The sequence below is a fragment of the Zonotrichia leucophrys genome, chromosome 9, assembly GCF_028769735.1.
Source record: "Zonotrichia leucophrys gambelii isolate GWCS_2022_RI chromosome 9, RI_Zleu_2.0, whole genome shotgun sequence".
In the NCBI taxonomy this organism is placed as follows: Eukaryota; Metazoa; Chordata; class Aves; order Passeriformes; family Passerellidae; genus Zonotrichia; species Zonotrichia leucophrys.
In genome coordinates this window covers 14362268-14384103 of record NC_088179.1, presented here as the reverse complement: position 1 = coordinate 14384103, position 21836 = coordinate 14362268, and the positions used below count along the sequence as shown (strand labels likewise).

At 48.2% G+C, this 21836-nt stretch overlaps 1 protein-coding gene across 1 annotated transcript in view; it reads left to right on the top strand.

Moving 5' to 3' along the window:
* The first annotated feature begins 3455 nt into the window (after positions 1–3455).
* Positions 3456–21836, top strand: part of CCDC50 (coiled-coil domain containing 50) — a 42808-nt gene continuing 24427 nt past the window's right edge. Inside the window, exons 1-2 of the mRNA XM_064720773.1 lie at positions 3456–3645; positions 21340–21402. Coding sequence (XP_064576843.1) covers positions 3597–3645; positions 21340–21402 — 112 coding nt within the window. The 5' untranslated portion in view covers positions 3456–3596. The remainder of the gene's footprint in view (positions 3646–21339; positions 21403–21836) is intronic.

Here is a 21836-nt window from a genome sequence, read left to right as displayed (position 1 = left end):
CTTTGCAATCACCCCATTCATTACCCCTGGTGAGCTTTATAATACCTTAATCCTTGCAGGCTTCTGCTCTCCTTGTTCTTCAGGGAGCCTGAATTCCCGAAGGCACCATTCAGCTACCTACGGAAATTACGCACCTGCTTCTTGGTGCTCCTTGCCAATGCTGTAATGTTAGCTTCCTCTCCTCCACCCCTTCTGGCACAGGACTTCAAACCTCTCCTGAAGTGTCTTAGCTTAGAAATGCAGGGAGGTTGATGTATGAAGTGTTATTTTTTTTTCCCTGTCTGTTTTTTCCCCTGCATCACTACATCACCTGTCTCCCTTGCTCTGGGCTGGGGGCAGGTTCTGTTCTTGATTTTTATTTATCACAGTGGGGAACAATGCACTCACATCCTTCAGGCCTCCTGCAGATGGAATGGAGTCCTGCACTGGGTTTTATAGCTTTATACAAGAATTTGACTTTGGAGAGAAAAACCAGAGCCTATGTCCCCAGAAGGAAGTTCCCCAGCATCAGTCACCTCTTAAATACTAGTTTTGGATATGGGCTTGTGCAATGCCTGATAGCATGAGAGACCTAGAACCATTTTCCCCATCCCTTTGCATTAAGCATTAATGGATGCACAAGCTCCTGCCTGTAGGATAATTATCCTCTGTGTCTATCTGGACAGCAGCCTCATCAGTTGGAAGTGAGCTTTGCCGTCATTAAGGAGACTTTAACAAAGACTGTTCTGTCAAAAGTGAACATCTTGATGAGACTTAATTTATTTCACAGTTGTTGTTATCCTGTTGACCTAAAATGACAGCAGGAGACTTGGAGAGGTGCCCAGTTTATTTAAGAAGCAAGCACAAAACAGTCTCTGCCTGCCTGGAGAAAGATCTTAGCAGCATAAAGCAATAAAGCTCCTAGTCCCAGATATCTGTCTGGCAGCTCCTGCTCATCAAAGCTCACTGTGACTTTTCTGAGGGCCAGTCCAGATTGTGTTGGGGTTTTTTTTCTGTTTTTAAGTATCCCAACTTCTCCTTTGTGCATCCTCTCAGGAGTGTTTTCAGTGCTGTGAAAACTGGAAAAATGTTGCGTGGTGTACCTGCAGAACAGTCTGGGTTTACTCCAGTGTTTAGGGGCAGATCAGATGCCTAGAGGCAGGTATCTGGAGCAGCCTGGTGTTTAATAGCTGTGTGGTGGCACCGTCCAGCTGCAGTGCCAGGTCTCAGCCCCTGCCCCAGCTGCCTGGTGGAGCATGCCCCTCACAGATGAGCCTGGTGTGTGTGCTCTGCCATGGAGAGCAGAGCCAAGCTGGGCACACAGTGCAAGGACCAGGGTCCAGATTTGCAAGCTGCAGTCAGAAGTCCACCAAGTCACAAGGAGAAAAATTATAGTGGGAGGTGGTGTCATCTCTAGCCTTGGAGATTTTCAAACCTCACCTGGGGAAGGCACTGAGCAAACTAATCAGATTTTGTAGCCAGTCCTGCCTTGCTCAGGGGGTTGGACTAGTGCCCTGCAAAATCTCTCCTGAATTAAATTACTCCATGAGAGAAGAGTTAAAATCAGATCAAATTCTGCTTTTTTCATGAGAAACAATATGGATTTTTCTTCCAACAGAAGGTCCTGTGAGAATAAGTACCTGCTTTTATAAAAGAGTGAAGGGTCACTGTCTTGTTATCTTCAATAACATAAAGTGGTTACTTTTCCCAGCTTTATTGGGATTCACCTACCCACTGCAAGATGTACTACTTGTCAAGCTAGGTACTGTACAATTTGCAGAGGAAAAGCTGATGACAGACTGTCAGAGCAAACACCTTCATGCTTTTTGCATAGAAGCTGCAGCTTGCAGACACAAGTGAGGGTTGGGAGGGTGATTTGAGATCAACCACACTGAGGAGCCCTTTAAGGGAGCCTAAGATGTGATGCTGCTGCAGTGCTAGCATTACATCAGGAGCTCATTCCCAGTTTAATTCCTTCCCAGGAATTAAAAAAAAAATCTTTCCCTAAGACCAAAAAAATAGGATGTGAGAAAATGAGCTGCATTGCAAAGGACCAAACCATGCCAAAACTAAGCTCAGAGATTTTGCAAAAGCAGGGGAAAAAGTCAAGGAGGAAGACAAAACTTGGAGGGGAAGATATCAGGGATGTGGCATGGATATGTAAAAAAAAAATTTAATACCAAAAAAACTTTCCCTAAGTCCAAAAATTAGGCACTGAGGAAATGAGGTGCATTGCAAAGGGCCAAAACTAAGCTCACAGATGTTGCAAAAGCAGGGGAAAAAGTCAAGGAGGAAGACAAAACTTGAAGGGGAAGATATGAGGGACATGGCGTGGAAACTGAAAAAAAAAATAAATTTGGGAGAGACAGTTGCTGAGTTTCAGAAAACAGGACTGGAAAATTCAGGAGTAGCACAAGGTTAACCTTCTGGAAGTAATTTTTTGGCCATTTTCTTCAATGTTTTTGCTTTTTAATAAAATGGAAATGTTATTCCCTTTGATGTTTTTTCTGACATCTGACATCCTACTCTGTCTCCCTCTCAGCTCACATCACAGTCACCCACAGGGCAGAGCTTCTCAGAGCCTGTCGGAGAGGGGGAGCAGGAAATGGGCTCAGCCTCTGTATCTCCTGCTCACCAGTGGCACAGGAGCCATGGCTCATTGGAACAGACGCTGGGAGTAACTAGTTTTTAATATGACAATATTAACTTCTTCTTGCACAGTCCTCAGCACCACGCATTATGACCAAACATAACAGCTGACGAGTGACTGGTTGTGCTGAGCACAGCCCAGAGAAGCTCAGACATCCCTAAACCCCAAATCCTCTTCCTCTTATCTTCTCCCCTTTGCCCACGGAACACCATCTCCTTCTGTTTCTTTGCTGCCGGCAAACCACGGTGGGCAGCAGCTGTAAATCCTCCGTGTCCGCCGAGAGCTGGCACCAGCCGTGTATGGCAGAGCCCTGCCGGGGTCCACAGGCCTCTCACAGGGCTCAGTGGCCGTGCCAACACCGCCCCAGCCGTAAGGGACAAGGTGCGGGGCCATGGCACCGCTGGGCAGTGGCTCCGGGGCTGTCCCGGGACACGTCTGCTTCTGCCAGGCCGGCGGGACAGTGCGAGCAGGGGCTGGGCTGGTTGGGGATGAGTGGCACAGGCAGTCGGACCCGGTACAGGAGAGGGCCGGGGGAGCGGAGCTGTCCGAGCGCTCCGACAGCCGCCCCGGCCTCCCGGCGTAGCCCCAAAGCAAGCAACACCCCCTCAACCCCCTTCAAACAATAAAACAATAATAATGATAATGATAATAACAATAATAATAAAACCCCAAATGTATAAATAGCTGCCCTCGGGAGCTGCCCGTCCCGCTGAGCCGCTGCCCGAGCCCCGCCGGCGAAGGGGAGGGGGAAGCAGCCCGGGACGCCCCCGTCCGCCTCCTCGGAAGGGGGGCGAGGGGCGGCGAGGCGGCCCCGCTCCGCCCCGCCCGGCGCTTTCTGTCCGCTCTCCCGCGCCGTACGGCCCGGCCGCGCCGGCTCCATCCGCTCCCAACTTTGTGGTGCGGGGCGCGGGCGGCACCGCCGCGCTGCCCTCAGCGGGGCCGCCCTCAGCGGGGCGCGGGCCCGGCCATGGCCGGCATCGGCATCGACCACTCCAAGCTGCCCGGAGTCAAGGAAGGTGCGGCTCACCCCGGCGCGGGGAGGAGGGGGCGCTGGACGGGACGGGGCGCTGTGGGGGAAATGGGAGCGAGGCAAAGAGAGAAACTGTTGGTTTGGGGTGGTTTTTCTTAAACGTTATCATTTTACAATTTCCAGGCGCCGCTGCGGCTCGCGGCGCTGGCGGGGAGCCGGGTCAGCGGGAGGGGACGGGGCGCTCCGTGCTCCGGCCGTGGCCCCACGGTTCCCGGGGCTGTCCCGCTGCCGGTGCGGGTGTCCGGCGGCTGGCGGGAGGGGACGAGAGGCGGAGGCCGGCGGCGGAGCGGCGGCAGTGGCTGCACAAAGCCGCAGTCGCTGGACAGAGAGCCGTGGCCGCTGTGCTGGCCTCGCTTCCGGCTCCCCTCCCCGGCAGAGCGGCGGGGGTCGGGCTGGCAGCGCCGCTGCTCCCCGGGAGGAACGAGCGAGGAGCGGCGCTGGGGGAGGAGGGCGCAGCCCTTTGTCTGCGCCGGGGCCGAGGCTGCCGCCGGCGCCGCCGCCGCGCTCCCCCCGCCGCGCCCGGGCAGCCGGGCCGGGGGCGCCGGCCGGGGCTGCGCTCCCGCGGGGGCTGAGGCTGCCGGGGCACCCTGCGAGTGATGGACGAGCAGCGATGGCTGTCTGTCCGTCTGTCTGTCCGTCCCTGGCAGTCACGGCTCGCCTGGGGTCGGAGGCTCCGCTCGGGCCGTTGGAAAAATGGCATCAGAACTGTGGATATCCACAGATTTGGCGATTTGAGGGGCACTGGTGATGTTGAGGCCCCGGTTACAAACAATAACGTACTGGTTTTTATGAACACTGCTCTGCATTGGGCTTGGGAGCGCCAAGCAGCCGCTCCCGCCCCGCAGACCCCCCGTGCCCCCCTCGCTTCCAGGGGTCCCGCTGGCTTGGCCTGTGCTCTGAGCACGGATTCACCTTCTGCCAGGCCTCGGCTTCCCTGTTAGCGCAGTGCCTGCCTCACACGTGTGCCTTTGAGCTCAATTAAATGTGCCCTGGAGCTGCTTTGCGTTTAGAAAGCTTTGTAGGAGATAGTTTGTTCTTTCTGACAGCGATTTGTGATATAAACCAGTAGAAGCTCTGTCATAATCAAGTTAGTTTAGATTTACTCTCTAGTAATAGAGAGCAATGGTTTCCTGCTTAAAAGAAACCAAACTTCCTTAAACTTGTTTCCCTTGCCACTGGTGATTTTTTTTTTTTTTCAAATTTCAATTCTTACAAAACAGCAGTTGTGAATTTGATGATCCAAGAGTAGAAAACCTATTTCTGTGCAGGCAGCTGGGGTTTCCTTTTGACCTCCTGTCATCCTTTAATGCTTCACTCGGTGTTACTGGAACAAAAGCTGAAGCTGATGTTTTAGGGGTTAATGTTCCTCCTGTTAAGTCATTAGCAGAACTGTTATTGGCCATTTTAGTGTGGTAGAGATCTCATCCTTAGAGTCTGTCCACACATGGTTGGTAACTCAAGAAAATGAATCCAATTAACCTTTCCAGTGGGTTGATTAAAGTGAATTAAATCCCTGTGTAGATGCTTATATTCCCAATTTAAGTAGACTGGATTTGATTTGCCTTTATTAGTTTTTTGAGTTGAACTAACTGGGCTGAGCTGAGGTGGTTTACATGCTGAATGAAAGTACATGTACAGCATTACAGTGTAACTCAACCAGTCCCTGGGAAATTTGCACCTATGCTATAGTGTGGATTAAGCTTCAGGAGTGTCCTGTTACTACGATCTGTTGTTACTTGATAGCAATGGGATTAGAGTAGTGTGCCAGAGCAACGTGCAAAGTAGATGAGGTTTGAGCCATGTTCTGCAAAGCCTCAGGCATGTGTCACGCTTTTAGTTTAATGGCATCACTTGTTTTTGTTTTGGAAAGTGTTGAGTCTGAGCTATGGTTTGGATTAGGTCTTTTCGTGCTCTGTGTCAATGCCAGCCAAGGAAAGAAAAGCATTGCCTGCCATACCGAGGGAAATATTTATTGTTCCTGATAGAGAAATCACTGTTGATCTTTCTGGAAAAAGCATTCCCTTTCTTTGTGTAGGGTAAAGGTCGGCTGAGTCATTCATTAACAATGAAGAACCTTTTGGTTTGAGTACTTTGTTCTTCACCAGCTTCAGGAGAGGAGGTGTCCGGCTTCTGCCTGTGCAGGTAGCCAGGACTGCTGAAAGACAGCGTCGTCCTCCTCTTCTGGAGTGATCTCAAAAGCTCTTCTGAAAGTGGGATTATTTCAGTGCAGCGATGGCAGTGAAGATCTGATAACTGCAGCTAGGTGCTCTAGGAGGTCTTGCTTCCTAAAAGAGGAAGCAAGACCTCCTAGAGCACCTAGCTAAAAGGGGAAAGTGTTTACTTTCCTCTTTTATCTCTAAAAGCATTTACATCAGCTCAAGGCCTGATGTGGATGGCATTTTGCTGGTGAAAACCACTTCAGCTGGTCCAGTTTATTTTGTGGGCAGGGCTTTATTGGTGTAAAATACACCCTCAAAACACACTTTTCCCAGTATGAACTACACCTTGCTGCTGCAGTCTGGTGTTACAGACCCATTTTTCTGTGAGTAGTAGAGTGGCTCTGACCTCTGTGGTCAGTAAACCTCATGTAAGTTATTTGTTTTGATGTTAGTTGCAGTCTAACAGAGAAGAAGCCTGTGCTTCTCTGCCTGCATTTCTGTTCATCTCCCAAGTGTCTGTGATATATTTGCTTTTCGCAAAGCAGCCTTTGCTGTTTGCTCTTTTGACCTACCTCAGCAGATTGCTTGGCTTTGTGTGTGTAGATCTTTTTTATCAGAGGTCTCATTTGTGAGCCTTTTGGTGATAAAAACATCCTAGAAACATTATTTCGATTAGCTACTAATAAAACAAATAAAACTGTCTTGGGCCCTGCTTGATCTCCAACTGCCTCTCATCTCTTGTGACCTGATGCATTCCTAGGAGCTGTGTTTGGGAAGGGCTCCACCCTCTTTGGCTGCCTGCTGTGGGTGAGCCCTTGGACTTGAGAGGCATTTCTGGCTGCATGCAGGCAGGCTGAGCTGCAGGGGAGGTGTTTAGGAGCTGTGCAAACCATACCCCTCTCTGGAGGAGGTACCTCTGGTCCTGTCTGCTGTTGCCTTTCCAAAGGTCTCAGGCAACATCTTTGTGAAGGGAATGCCTGCGTGCTCAGGCTGAGGCTCAGTCCTTCATCCATTGCTGTCGCCAAGAGACATTAGTTGTTGGCAGCAGCAGAAAAAACCCAGGTCTGGGCATTCTCTCAGGGGCTCCTCATCTTCCTGCTAGTTTGAATTCTCTGTGAGGAGAGAAAAGGGAGAGGTGGGATGGGGGAGGACTCTAAACTCTGTCCCAGTAGTGTGCAGCTCTGGAGAACTGTGGAAATATTCAGTGGGTGAAGTGTTTTTATTGAATTTTATTTTTAGTAGTACTGTAAGGAAATGCAAGGGTGGTATGTCTGGGATGATGATTAGAACTGACCTTGCCACTCCTGACTGGAGCTCCAGCCTTGACAAAGGCTGATTGTGGCACCTGTGCATGGAGAGATACAACAATGCTCACACTGCTTCCTACTCTTTGTTTGACACCTGATTTGACTTTTGGGAGCTGTACATTCAAATGCTGCTGGTTGTAATCTGCTGCCTGAGAGGCCAGTATCCAAAACGTAGTAGTAAAAGATACAGCTCTGACTGTGACCTTGGGGAAACAGGAAGAGCTTGAATATTTTCTGTCTTGGCACGGTGTTCTCTGGGGCAGGCAGTCTGGCTGGCTCTCTTTTGCCTTAGCATAAATTGAATAAAAGTTTGCTGTTAGCATCAGTCTTCCTCTTCCTCCCAGTTACAGACTTTCTGCTGACCTCTGCAGCTTAACATGACCTCTGCTGATACTCCTGCAATAAAAACCTCCTGGCTACTGACCCTCCCCGTGACTGGGGAGGGGGATGAGGTCTGAGGTGCAATGTGTCAGCCTTCCATGGGGCAGACTGAGGTTATTGGCTTATAATGAGGCCTTTGGTGCCTGTCTGTGCTCAGCAACATGAGAGTGGACAGGAGAAATTTGATGTCTGTCAGAGGTGGAAGAGGATTGAGGAAGTGTGAATAGCTGGCACGGTGTCTGATGAGGAAAGATTCTGCTTAGGGGTTTTTCAGGGGAATGGTTTTGAGGGATGAACTGTCAGCTGTATTCATCTGAAGGAAGCATTGGCCTTTAACTGGATTAGTATAATCAGGGCAACAATTTTGAGAGCAGCTGAGGGTCAGCCGGGTCATTGTGAAGCCACCTGCCCAATGCCCTTTGGCTCCAGCTGGGATTTTTCCTTGCAGCATCATGATTTTCTGCTTTGTGACTTCCTTTAAGGTTTAAGGGCTCTGAGAAATTCAGGCAAGATGGATGGCTTGAGGGCAGTGGGGAGGTGGAGAGTGATGGGACATAGACACAGGTCAGTGGCTCACATCCAGCTCTTCTGGGTAACAGGAGATCTGTTTTTCCAGCAGTAGTGCATGAATTCTGTAGCTGAGGCTGTGGCACTCATTTCACTTCTGGTTGAAGCTGGGTGAAAGTTTTATTTTGCATTCAGTGGTTCTGGGTCTGCAGTGCTTGGCAGAGATGGGCAGGATTAGCATATTTCATGCTCTTGGCTCTGAAAGGCAGCTGAACAAGCAGGTCTGCCTCCTCCCATCCCCAAATCCTTAACACTTGTCTGCTGTGAGCTGCTGGGGAGGTTCTGCTGAGGCAAAAAGTGCTCGAAAAGCTTTGGCAGAAAGACACCCCAAGTGTCCCATTGATGCTTTCTGCAGAGATGTTTCCTTGGCTCCTGACAGATTTTTGGATGGGGGGTAAGAGGGGACAGAGCCTATTTTTGCACTGATTCCTGGGGACACAGGGATTGCAGCAGGGGTTTTCTCCTGTTTACGATACGACATCGTGACTTTGTCATCACCCATTGCTGGTCTCTGAGGAATGCTCCCAACTGAGCAGTGTGTTTATGGTCACCACGGGCCTCTGTTTAATCTTCCATTTCCTGTGGCCATGGGAAGCGTCAGAGGATGCCAGGCAGGAGTTGGAGATGGCTGCTGCAAGGAGCAGGAAAGGCCAGTTCTGCTCTCTCTGGTGCTAGAAAAAGCCCACTCAGAAAAACAATGGATATGCCTTGGAGCTGTGTGAAACTTCTGTTTTGCTGGAATAAGCTTTCTTTTTGTCACCCAGTTCACATGAATGTGCTGATTTATAGGACAAAGTGACAAGTTCCCTGCCTGCTTCCCTCTCCCCTTTCCAGAATGTCTCCAGCTGGCTGGCTCCCTGCTCCTTCACTGCTGCTCCTGTGTAGTGCTGCTTTGAAGGCTGAAGAGCTGAGGGAGGAGGTTGGTCTGTTGGTGAAATTGCCTTAAAACTTGCTTTAGGTCCATTTTCTGGCATGACACTCACTGCTGGCTTGACCTTCAGCTGTTCTCCCAGGAGGTGATAAGGACAGCTGCTGTTCACTGCTGGTTGGCTGCATTGCAGGGAGCAAAGGGCATGTTTGCTGGACATTTCCACCAGGAAAGCTGCAGTCTCCCTGGAGGCTGATGTGTGTCAGTGATGCTCTCTGTTCACCTTACAGCACTGGCTTTTCCACAGAACATGTATAGGACTTTGTGAAGGTCCCTTGACACTTCATTTGTACCACTTTTTTGAGAAGTAGAAATTGGAGCCTTCCTGCTGTTTTCTTTCTCAGTGCTTGAAAAGATACCACATAGCTCACTGAGTGTTGTGTGGCCTTCACACTGTATGGCTGCAGGGATGGATGTTTTAGCTGGGCTGGGAAGAGAACAGGAGGATGCAGCATCAGGCTGGCAGTGTAAGGGGTGTAAGGCAGTGCTGTTGTGAACCTTACCTTGGGCAAAGGGGATCATTCAGGCCTTAGTGCTCATAAAATTTACCCTGTAACCCCAGGCACCCTGTGAATTAAACCAGAAGTGCCAGAACTGTTACTCTTACTGGGGAGAAAGGTGTAGATGAAAGCTTGCTCAGAGCCTAGCACAGCCGATCTGCACCTGCCCAATTATTTTGTGTCAGGCTCCTGAAGCTCAGCTGATGGTTATTTTAATTGCACACCAACCCACGATGTCACTGCCACAATGCTGTCAGACAGACCAAAATAGGGAGATCTTTTTGTCTTCAGCCTGGCTTGGTTTGGTTTGTGTGCACTTGGTAGCTCTACCCTGCATTATGTGCTCTTCAGGACAGAAAGTCAAAGTGAGTTTGTGAGTGAGTCACTTTTCTTCACTTCCCTTTTCAAAAGAGGTGTGACAAGCCATGTGCAGTGAAACTGAGTTCCTGTGTGCATTTTCGTTCATCCTTTCCTGAGCCCTTTTGCTGAACCAGAACTTGGTCACCAGAGGAGTCAACTCTCAGCGAAAATGTTACGTAGGCTCAGTGTGTGGTGTTCAGTAAGTGATGACAAAGGGGAAAAGGACATAAGTGAGGAAATATTTGAAACACTGAGACACAGACATTCCATAAGGACACTGACAGGAGTGACATGAGAAGTAATGGGGCAGAAGGGAGGAAGGAAGTTTATGCAAACAGGAATATTTCCTGGAAGTGAGAAGGCAGGGGTTTTAATTCCTTTCTGCATTATATGTGTAGCATTGGCTCTTTACATCCAGACAGGACAAGAGGCTGGAGTGTGCTCTGGCTGGAAATGCTCCTCACAGAGGGACTGTTGCCACTGACTTGGCACATGCTTGGGGTAATGCTGGTCTGGCTCAGGGAAGCTTCCCCTGGTGTGGATAGAAAGCTCTGCACAGCACAATGACTTTGCACTGCAAAAGCAGCTTATTATATCTCTCTGTTCTGGTTACAGCAAGCATTACTTGTAGCATCCTGGTGCAAAGAAATGGCCTCTCCTTCTGCTCTGGTATTAGTTTTGTTATTGAGATGCTGGCTGGTGGCATGGGAAGGATTTATGACCTAAATTCAGCAGCAGCTCCTGGAGCCTTTGGCAGTGCTGCTGAGGTGAGGTGGTGGAGCGCAGCACGGAGCAGGCCTGGGAATCTTCCAAGGCACCAGGGTGTTGGCTGTTTTCATGGCAGGCAGAGCTCTGCTGTTCTCAGGGCTGTGCTCTCCTGCAGGCCATCTGCCTGGCGCCAGGTTTCCAGAGGAAGTTGGTGTTGGGAAGAGGCTGAGCTCTCCTGACCTTAATTGCAGTGCTGGAAGGACTGAGTCCTTGGCTAGGGCGGCACAGCCCTGCCTGGATTCTGCACATCCCCGATGCAAGGTGGAAAAAGCAGGTTTGTCTCCAGCTCAGTGCTCAGTTACCTGCTATTCCAGGCAGCTGGCATTGCCCACAGCCCCAGCTCTGGCTGTGTAACAGGTGAACTTAACTTGGTCCTGATTTAACTGTTCTTTTTTTTTACTTTTTCTCATTTTTAAGAAGCTGTGAGTATGCAATATCACCTGAAGGTGATATGGTTCCCAAAGCAAAAAAACAATTACCTTTACTGACCTGGAGCTCATTTAGTGCTCTCGGAGAGGCGAAAAGGCTTCCAGCCTGCTTCTTCCTCATGCTTTGCAATGTATATGAACAGTGGGCTCAGATGCCACAAAGCAGTTTGCTTCAAAATGATGCAGGGAGCTCTGCCTCCCTGTCCTTCTGGTCTCAGAAGCCAGAGACTTATTCTTCCCCTTGTATGCCAGTGTTGTAAATCTGTAGTTGCACTTAGGGCTGTGTGCCAACTCAAGGTTGTGACAGGAAAGGGAACATGTATTGTTAGTGCTGTAGCTTTACTGATTTGTGACTTGTAGATGGATGTGGAATTTTGACTGATCTGGGGCCAGCTTTGGTACTTTGTGTTCCCCAGAGCTGACTAATAAACCTGGAGAATTTAAACACAGGAAGCAAGGGGGGAGAGTCCCCGTGAGGAGCTTGTGGAGCAAAGGAAAAGGGTTTTGAAACAAACCCTTGGTTGGGTAGAGGATAGTTCTTCTTGCAGAGCAGCTTTGCAGGGCTGGCAGCAGCTGAACAGGTGTCTAACAGGAGTCTTTGCATCCTAGCAGCCACCTTTCTAGGGAAAAGGAAGCTGATAGGAGTCTGTGCAAGAATTGGAGCTGACTGCAGGGTTAGTTCAGATACCTTCTGCTTCCAATGCAGCAGCTGGCAGGGTTTCCATCAAGGCTGGGAGGCTGCTCAGAGGCCCATCCTGCTGGAGCTTTGCTTCTCTTCAGTGTGTGATCTGGAGGAATAAAACCTGGCTGTTTGAATGTGCACTGCCACTGTGCTGTGTCCTTTCAGCTGCAGCTCTGGTGCAGCTACAGGCCATGGAGCAGTCTCAGGGTTGGCTCTAGTCATCCAAAGGCTGAAGAGAAGGTGGCATCTCTGGGGACTCATTATTCTGCTTGTTTTTTCCAGAGGTTATTGTTTCTCTGTACAACTGCAGGTCACTGTCATGTAAAAGCACACTGTAGGGTTAGAGAGGAACTTGAACCTTTTTTTGGCACTTGGCAGCTTCTGTGTGGGTGTGAGGTTTCCAGCAGTCAGCCTTTTGTAAAGCAGTCACTAAACTGAGTCAGGGCGTGAAGCTGCACCAGAGGGGTATTCAAACCTCCCTTTTTGCATCCTGTCTCCCTTGTATTTTTCTACATTATCTTTCAGGATTAAGCTAGAGGAGAACCCTGTGAGAGCTGACACTTTGCATTATCTCTGCTCCCAGCTGCCTCTTTGGAGCTGCTGTGTGAGGTTATTCACCACAGCCTGAGGGCTGAGAAATGCTGGTGAAATATCTGCAATCCAGGGTGCCATGGCTCCTGAAAGCCATCCTGAACCACAAAGTGGGCCTGGCAGCTCTCTGCAGAGAAACTGCTGAACTGAACAAGGGGTTTAGCTGTGCATTCATCAGAGAATGGAAGTTTTGCCTATCTGGGAAACTGTGTGTGTAAGAGAACAGAAATTTTGCTTATCCGGGACACTCAGTGTGTCCTTCCGAAAGTTTTGTGTGGTGTAAAATTAGCTAAAGTGCTGAAATAAAAGCTGAATTAAACAGATAAAACAACAGAATCCAGTGATTGCTATTGGAGATGGGTGTGGGGTAAGGGAGTGTACATACAGTGCAAATCTCTTGAGATGCAAGCTCCATGGCCCAGCAGTTTTCCGAGTGGGTGGCTGTTTTGAGTTGCACTTGATAAAAGACTTTTTCTATTACCCCTCCCCTACACCAATATAAATGAGTGGTGTTGGGTTTAAAGCTGGGTTTAAAGGTGCCATGACATTCTGCCTGCAAAAGAAACCAAAAAAACCTTCCAGAGAAGGGGTACCATGTGATCCACGGGGCACAGCTAAAGGTGTGTCTTAGAGTTGCAGTGGTGCTCATGGGGCCTGTACGGGCCAGAGCTTTTGACCTCTCCTAGTGAAGGCAACTCCAGCCCTGCTCTCCAGAGATGTGTATGGTAGTTTGCCTTTGGGGTAAAGGGTAAAGCACAGCTGTTGGACTCAAGTGTTGTTTGTTTTGCTGTGGTCCATGGCTGGGAGGTAGTGGTTAAAACTGACTTCTAGGAAAACTCCCTGTCTTTATTGTTGGTTGTTCCATTTGCACATGTGGTATTAGCTGAGTCAACTGAGGCTGTGTGTCCAATGCTGGACAGGATGAACTACACAAACAGCTTTTGTTCTCACTGATGGTTGAGATTGTCTTCTTCCGTACATAGACTCAGTTACAATCTCAGATGCTGCGAGTGAAGGGTTTGGCTGCCTGAGGTCTGCTGTTTGCCTGTGGTGTCAAACCAGCCAAGCCATCCCTACCTTGAAGTTTTTGTAGCAGAGACCCACCTGGGTGTTACTGGTGGCTCCACAATGCAATGGCTGAGCTCACTGGTGGTTTTTTGGATGTAGGCAGTCCTGACAGGTAGATGGACACTGGAACAATCAAGAAATTACTGCAGAGCTGAGTGTTCTGAGCCTGGCAGGTAATGACTTGCAGATATTAACACATATCGTATCATCTATCTGCTCTCTGCTTTAAAGTGTTAATATATTCTGTGTGTTGAGCCCCTGCAATAGAAAACAGCAGCTGTAACAGCAATGTTGGCTGTAGGACTTGGAAGTATTGGACAGCTCTTGTGACTCAGGGTACTTTGTGTCTGGGTACCCAACTGGACATGGCTGAAAAGGGTGAATTTTCAAAGCATGGGTGTCATTACATCTTAAGGCTCAATGCCATTTTTAGGTACATCTGAAAGTCTTGGCACAGAGTGGCTGGAAAGCTGCCCAGTGGAAAAGAACCTGGGGGTGCTGGTCAGTAGCCTGCTCAGCATGAGCCAGTGTGTGCCCAGGTGGCCAAGAAGGCCAGTGCCATCCTGGCCTGGGTCAGCAATGGTGTGGCCAGTGACTGTCACCCTGTTCTGGACACTGGTGAGGCCACACCTCAAATCCTGTGCTCAGTTTTGGTTCCCTCACTACAGCACAGACACTGAGCTGCTGAATGAGTCCAGAGAAGGGCAGTGAAGCTGGGAAGGGTCTGGAGCACACGTCCTTGAGGAGCTGGGGGTGTTTAGCCTGGAGAAGAGGACTCAAGGTTGGCCTTATTGCTCTCTACAAGTCCCTGGCAGGAGGTTGCACGCAGGTGGCCACTGGCCTCTTCCAAGTACCAAGTGATGGACAAGATGAATTGGCCCAAGTTCTGTCAGGGGAAGTTTATATGGGATGTTGATAAAAACCCTCTTCAGCATAAGAATGACCAGTGGTCAAAACACGAAAGTATTTGGGAGATTGTCCATTCTAGGAGATGATAAAAAGATGTGTATATGTGGCACTAAGGGGCATGCTTTAGTGGTGAGCTTGGCAGTGCCAGATCAGTGGTTGTACTTGATGACTTAATGTTTTTTTCAACCTAAGTTATTCTAGGATTTTGTGATTGAAATGCACCAACTCAGCATTTTCTTCTGGAAGTCAAAGAGATGGTTTTTAAGATTTTTGACCTATGGGTTCTGTTAAGCTTTGGGAATAAGAGGACTTGCTCTTATTTAGAAACATTGGAGGTGAAATCAGTAGGGTGGAATTATCCAGTGATGAAAAACATGACAGCCTTCTGTAGAAAAGCAGAATGATAAATCGTATCAAATTTTGTGACTGAGGCTTGCTCAAAGGATAACCTTTTGAGGTGCCTTGTGCTATTTTTCCACTATCTTGAGTATCTCCAGCTTCCTGTTTACACTGCAAGCACATCACCTTCTGCTTTGAGGTCTTCAGCAGATATTCTCTCAGCTTTGGGACTGGTCTGTGGTACAGTGTGCAGGCTTCTTTACAGAAGTGAAATTGCCAAACTAGTAGCTTGGAGAAGGCACTTTGTGAATGTTGATGATTTCTGTCCTAAGGCAGGTTTAGAAAATGTAATGAAGTTCTGAGGGTTTGATTCCAAAATGCATAGTCTTCCTTCTTAAAGCACTGTTAGGCAGGTGAGAGCTTATTGTTGGAGAATGGTGCAGACAGAGCACAAAATTCTCATGGCCTTGACCTCAAGGCATTTAGCTTAGAGCGGAGAGGATAACCTCCTTCCCAAATCCCAAGATGTTCTTAGCTTCCAGGCCATGACTGCTAGTAAAAAACCATTGTGGTTTGGTGATTTATTTATTTTTAATTATTAATTTGCGTGTTTACATTTTTGAGAATTAGGCTGAGACCCCACAGTTTGGTTCCCTGTGGAGTTACCCAGTCTCCTTGTGCTGCCTCACAGCTCCCAGCTATGTGTGATGCTCTGGTGCTGTGGCTGAGGAGCAGAAATTGTTCCCTTTCTCAGACTGCCCAGACCTGCCCTCTGTCTGGGATTCATCTTCTCCCTGCATGATTTTCTGATTTCCTTGGCATGATGAGGCCCGGTAAGCAAGGCCCTAGGAATGCCATCTGTGTAACTGCAGCAGCCAGACATGTCCTAGCCAGCCTCTGTCAGCACCCCTGTGTGGCAGCAGGAGCTCCTGCTGTGATGGGAGAGGCAGGGCAGAAATGGGAATTGCTGAGGCTGGGCCGGCCGTGTATCTCACAGAGCAGCTCTGCTGGGGTGGGAAGAAAACATCCCAGTTGCATCTGCCCTCAGGGCAGCCCTTCAGCTCCAGCTGGGTGGCTACTTGGTCAGGTTGGCTTTGTTTCAAAGAAATAATTCCCAGATTTTGAAGCGTTATCTGTCTTGGAGTGGCCTGACCAGTCCCTGCTGGTAAGAGTCTCTAAGAGATCCCAACTTGCTTTCTAATCTGCAGGGGTCTACAGAACTCAGGCATCCTCCTGAGACTGCTGGCTTGTAAAAGGCTGCATTTGATACTTGCCATCAATTTATCAGCTCTGTAGGCCTAAAACTGATTTTTAGCTGATGATACTGCTTTTTCATGTTACTTTTGTCTTTCCTCTCCCTCCTGTCCTTTAGATTAGAATTCAAGAGCTGCAGATGCTCTAAACTAGGCATGACTCACGCCTAGTTTATTTTGTGAATTACCCAGCACACACAGAGCTGTCGGGAAAATGCTGGGAGTGGAGGGGGTGGGGAGCAAGAGATGGTTTTTAAGACCCAAAAGGAAATGCTTGGAACGTGCATCCGTACTCCCTGGGTCATTCAACTGGCGTGGATCCTGGACACGTTACATAGGCCACGTGAACCAAGGGGGCCCTTGGGACCCACGCTGGATGTCAAAGCATGATGTAAGACTTCAGGCAGAAGTGAGGGGGGTGTTTTGCTGTGAACCTTGCTTGAAAAGCCAGCAAGGGCTGACCTCTTGTTGAGACAGTGCACCACGGCACCCATTTCTGGGTGTTACCTACCTCTGTCACACACCTGAGTATCACTAGCAACATCTAAGGCTGCCTTTGCTCCTCTCTTGTAGTTATCTCGATCTGTTTGAAACAGTTTGGGGTGTTAGAAATGCTGGGCTGTGGAGCTGAGGTAATGCTGGAGAAAGGTAGTTATATGGGTGGCAGAATATAAAATGGAAGAGGTTATTTAATGAAGTTTTGCTGAGCTGTTGTGCCTAGGGACTTTCTTCTGTCAGCCGTAAAGGCAGGGCTGCAGCCATGTTTCCAAGAGCCTCCAGATGCACCAATACACAAAAAGCATATTTCCAGTGAGAACTACCAGAGGAGATCTGTGCTTGGAGATTGCAGAGGCTCTCAGGGATTCCTCAAGACAAGTGAGCTCCCTCTTCCATGCATGGATTTTGGATCCTATCACTGTTAAGGTTGATGCTTCTGCCCTCATCCTCCCCAGCTGGCACCACTTCTGGCCATAACAGCCACTGGGATTCCTGGGCAGGCATTTCTTTATTGACAGCTGTGCCAGAGTGTTTTCCTGGTCTGCTCCCTGCTGTGCCAAGTTAGATTGGCTCAATCAGACTTGGTAAACCTGTTGTGAATGTTCCATGTTTCGCTGGACTTGCCAATTGTAGCTGCTCTCATTGCACCCCTGCTGCTTGTTTGATCGCCTGGTGGCTCCCAGCCAGGGCCCAGGGATGGGAAGTCAAGTTAATTTGCAACAGTGAAGGTAATATTAATCTCACCTTTCATTTTTTAGACATACAGTTAGGAAGCAAGGAAATTGATTTCTTTTCCCTTAAATACAAAGCCTCTCAGAGAGGAGAAATTGAGTCTGTTGTCCTTGGGGCCATCCTATTTCTCAGCACAAACCCAGTGTACACAGAACCTAGTAATGATTGTGCTGTACCCTGCTGAGACTGGGCAGGGAATGAGAACTAGTGCTGATGAAACTTCATTTCAGACCATGCCTGGCCTGTCCACATCTCCAGTAATTTTATAGTTGCCTCATTGTTGGATGTGAGTCTTCAAGGATTGGTTTCCTTGGCCTCACTTGCAGCTGCTGACATGCTTGGCTCGGTGCCATGGGTACTGGGTCTAATTGTGAGGGAATGTTCTGCACTGCCATCAGCCCCAGATCTGCTAGGGAGGTGCAGGTGTCCCCATCCTTTGCAACCTGGCTGGCTGACAGTGCTTCCTTGTGTTCCTAATGGGATGTTCTCATTCTCCTTAGCACGTTGTTCTCAGGCTGATGGGACTTGAGGATAATCTGCTCACATGGGTTGGAGGCAGCCAGCCCAGCCAAGTTTCTGACAGTGACGAAAAGTTTCTTGTGCTGCCTGCCCTGCCAGCAGCCACAGCAGCACAAAGAGAGGGCTGTGTGCTCAAGCTGTCTGCTTGGGTTTGTAACAGGAGAGTGTGTGCAGCCAAATGGCTTCTTCAGCAATGCTCAAATAATTCCAAATGTGTGAACAAACCCGAGGCTTTCTGCTGTCCCACCAGTCTGCTCCATGCTGTGTCTGTCCTCTGTGAGATGGGAGCACCAGGGAACCCAGACACTGAGAGGTTTCCAGCGTGCACATCACTGGTAACTGTCCAGCTTCCCTCTCTCTGTGCTGGTGGGTCAATATCACTGATTTAAGACCCAGCCTCTTTATTCATGTCCAAGCCCGGCAACTTGGTGGCTCATGCCAGGGCAGCATTCCCACTTGTTTTGTCAGTGTTGTGTGCATGTGGGACAGGCAGGGGCAGGGCACAGCCCCAGGTCTGGGTGCTGTGTGGCCATCTTAGGTGTGGCATTGGACCTAGGTGGCTTTGGGCCAGGAGCTGGAAGTTGCACCAGGGTACTCTGACCTATATGTGCTTCTTGGCCCAGTCACTGAGCTTCAAAACAACCTAAACAGGAGCCTTTGTCCCTGCTTCATGTCTATGACATCCAGCAGCTCTCAGCTATAGCCTGTAAGAACTGAGAATTTGAGGAGTTTGTTTGGAGACCCATGGATTACTTCCAGCACTTCTCTGGAGGAGCAGCTAGAAGAAGCAGGCCTGTCTATGCAACCCAAGTCTGTATGGACTTTGCCTTTTTATTTTGAGCCCATGCTTTCTTTAGGAAGTCTTTAGTGGCCTGTCAGCCCAAAACGATTGAACAATCATTCCTGCATTGTAGGAATAAAGCTCAGTGATAGAGGTGAGACTTATCTGTGTTGGTGCAAGACTGTCAAAAGACAGGGAGCAGTGTTCCACCATGGCACTCCCACTTTCTTGCCCATGTGCCAAGCATGTTTCTGTAATGTGTGCTTTTGCAAACAGAGAAGTGTGTTTGGTGTGGGTAGAATGGAGTAAAAACAAACAAAAACAAAGCTGAAGTCCTCCTGTGCCTGTGTGCCTCTCTGAGGAGGATGGAGCAAAGGTCTGCCAGCACCATCAGCACTGTGACTGACTGACAAGTCAGAGCTCTTGAATACCACAGGGATCAGAGCACTGTGTGAGCCTGTGCACGGTGGCTTTGGGAAGGGCTGGGATGTACTTTTTAAAGCATTTCTTGTAGCAGCGATCCTTGTGCAAAAAAATGTGTAGCTCTGAAATGTTCTTCCTTGCTCCTGTGCTGCATGCCTTGTGTTGCTGGTCCAGCTGTTCAGGCAGCTGTGCTCTGGACTTGATCAGAGACCTATTGCAGTTAAAAGTAACACTTCCCTCCCATTCTCCTATTCGCTTGTTTGTTTGTTTGTTTTTTAAACACTCAAGAGTTGGATGTGTTGGACGGTTCTTCCAGCAAGCCAGATGATGTTTCTTGTGAGCAGAAAGTGGTTGTTCCACAATTGTTCTAGGAAGCTGAAGCAGTATTAGGGATCACAGAATTAGTCTCTAGGGCAAGATTCCCTTGGCCTATCCTGCAAAAAGCAAGTGTTGGTGACCACCAGGCACTCTGTGTTTGTCACCTGGGAATAGCACTGCTGCCTGTGACTCAGCTGTGGCTTTTCCAGATCTGTGGCTCAAGGCAACATTTCTTTCTTTGTACAGAAATGACCACTGGAAGCATTTCAATGCTATTGAGTTTCATATCATCTTTCCTTTTTTAAAAGAAGTTGCAATGAAAAAAAGCAATGGCAAAACCTTAATTACACCATCCAGATTTATTCATGCTTCAAGTGGGCCACTGTGGGATCATATAAGTGTAACCTTTGTCCTCATCTCCACCCTGCTGTGTGTCACTGTCCTTCCCTAAGTGTTGCTCTGGCTGTTAGGAGCTTTTGTCATCTTAAAACACCTTTCAATGCAGACTGAACCAAAAACTCCATTGAATATGGTAAAGCATTATCTGATCTCTTGGTACAGACAACTAGAAACTCTTCCACATATTTTGTGAGGACACCTGGGTGTGGAGTAATGTCTTGATGCCTCTCTAGTGGAGCATGTGCATCTGTGAGAAAAGGGAAGGCTTGTGGGATTGTGGCTTGGGAAATGCAGCTACTTTCTAATTTCATTTGTGGCAGTGGAAATGTTTTATCTTTTCTGACTCTGAACCCTTTCACAAACAGGATCCTCATAAATTCCCCTTGTACTTTTGATGCATTCTGGGGGTTTTGGGGTTATTTTCAGTTTATCTTTTAGGCTGTGCCTGTGCTCTGCTGAAGAGAAATCTTGGTCTTCCCCAGAGGTTTTGCCAGTGGAGTGCAGCAGGAGGAGTTTGTCCTTCCCTCTGCGGCTTCAGAAGCACCTTGAAGTTCTCTGCTTTGTGATGTGTTTCAAGTGGGAGATATTCCCCTCTGTGGGTGCTGTTAAGCCTCTTAGCTTGTCACATTGAGGGAAAAAGAAATGACAGACCTCTATAGTGTATATTTTTTGGTGCCACTGCCTAAAACTCCCCTCAAAGCAGGCAGAAACCCCAGATCTGGCAGATCTGTGAAGAGGGGCCCCATTCTGCAGTCTGGGGGGACAGGTCACTGTCTTTGGTTGACAGAAAAGCTGCTGTGAACCTGCCACCAAAAGGCTGAGCCTGATGCTGTGTGTCTGTCCCTGTCCCAGTATGTGTGGCTTGTGTTTTGTTGCCCTACTGCCTATCATAACAAGTTAAAAATATACTCTGGTGTTTTTCTACAGTGTAGGTAGAGAGCATTCCTTTGAAAGTTCAAGTGGGAAAGTGATAGGCATTGGCAAAAATCTGCTGCTTTTAAACTGGTGCCAAAGGCAGTTCATCTGGTTCCCATTTCACTTGTCTCAAGGTCATTTTCAGCATCTTTTGAAGAAGCTGTAGTTATCCTTGCCCATAATGCTGTGACTGATCCCATATCTGGGTTCTAGGTGCAAATCCAGCATCTGCTTTTAGTCAATGAAGCTTACAAGAAACAACTGAAAATGATACTTGAGCTGGTAGAAATGCCTTGAGAGAAATGTAGAGAGAGCCAGGGAGCTCAGTCTGCTCAGCTTTGGAGAGGTGCCAGTGTGCACCTGCCCTTTGTGCCATGAAAATACTATTCTCAGACTCTTTAACCTGGCACAGAAAGTCACAGTAAACACAAATGCCTGCCCTTGGTTTTAGCTGAATGCAGTCAGTGTGGGCATTGGTAAAAATATATAATATATATTCTGGAATGCAGAATGCATTATATATTATATATATAATATATATTCTGTTGGAATGGAATGCAGATATTTGTACATAAGGTCTGATCCAGTGGTAGCATGGACTATTCTGTTCTTGAAATAGAGGTTGAGGAGAGAGTGGAGAAGGCATTTCATGCCAACAAGGACAAAGAAATAAACACACACAGAAATAGACATGATGATAGCAGGAGGGGGGGAAAACCACAATTCCAGACCTTGGCAAGTAGAAACTGTCAGAAGTTCATATACTTCCCTGGCTGCCATAGCTTGTTTGATGCTTTTTTGGTTTGATTTTGGTTTTTCTGGTGCTAATTCTCTTTACTTTGTTTCCCTGTTCAGTGTGTCGAGACTTCGCTATTCTGGAAGATCATACCTTGGCCCATAATTTACAGGAACAAGAGAGTAAGTAGCAACAATCTTCAGAGCAAACTGAAGCAAGCTTGTCCCAGCAGATAGCTGGCTTTATTTGATTTTGCTAAGAAAAATGCTTCCTGCTTTTATTTAATTTTTTTCCTTTTAATGGAATACGGTTTATTATTGCTGTCTTCACTATCCTGTAGCACTACACTTCACTCTGCTCCAGCTCACATTGTACCCCAGAGATAGTTGCATTTTATATTTCAATTTTGAGCTCTCCTTTAGAGTTGAGTTTGTTTGTGCCATTTATGATAAAATTGCATGTAGGAGTGCACTTGGGGTTTTGTTGCTGTGCAAGGTTTTTAGAAATGACTAGCAATTTTGGAAGCTTCAAGTTTTATAATCTGACCTAAAGTACCACCAGAAAAGTCTGTTTACTTATTTCAGAATTACCAGTATCTGCCTTTTGAAAGGAGCCT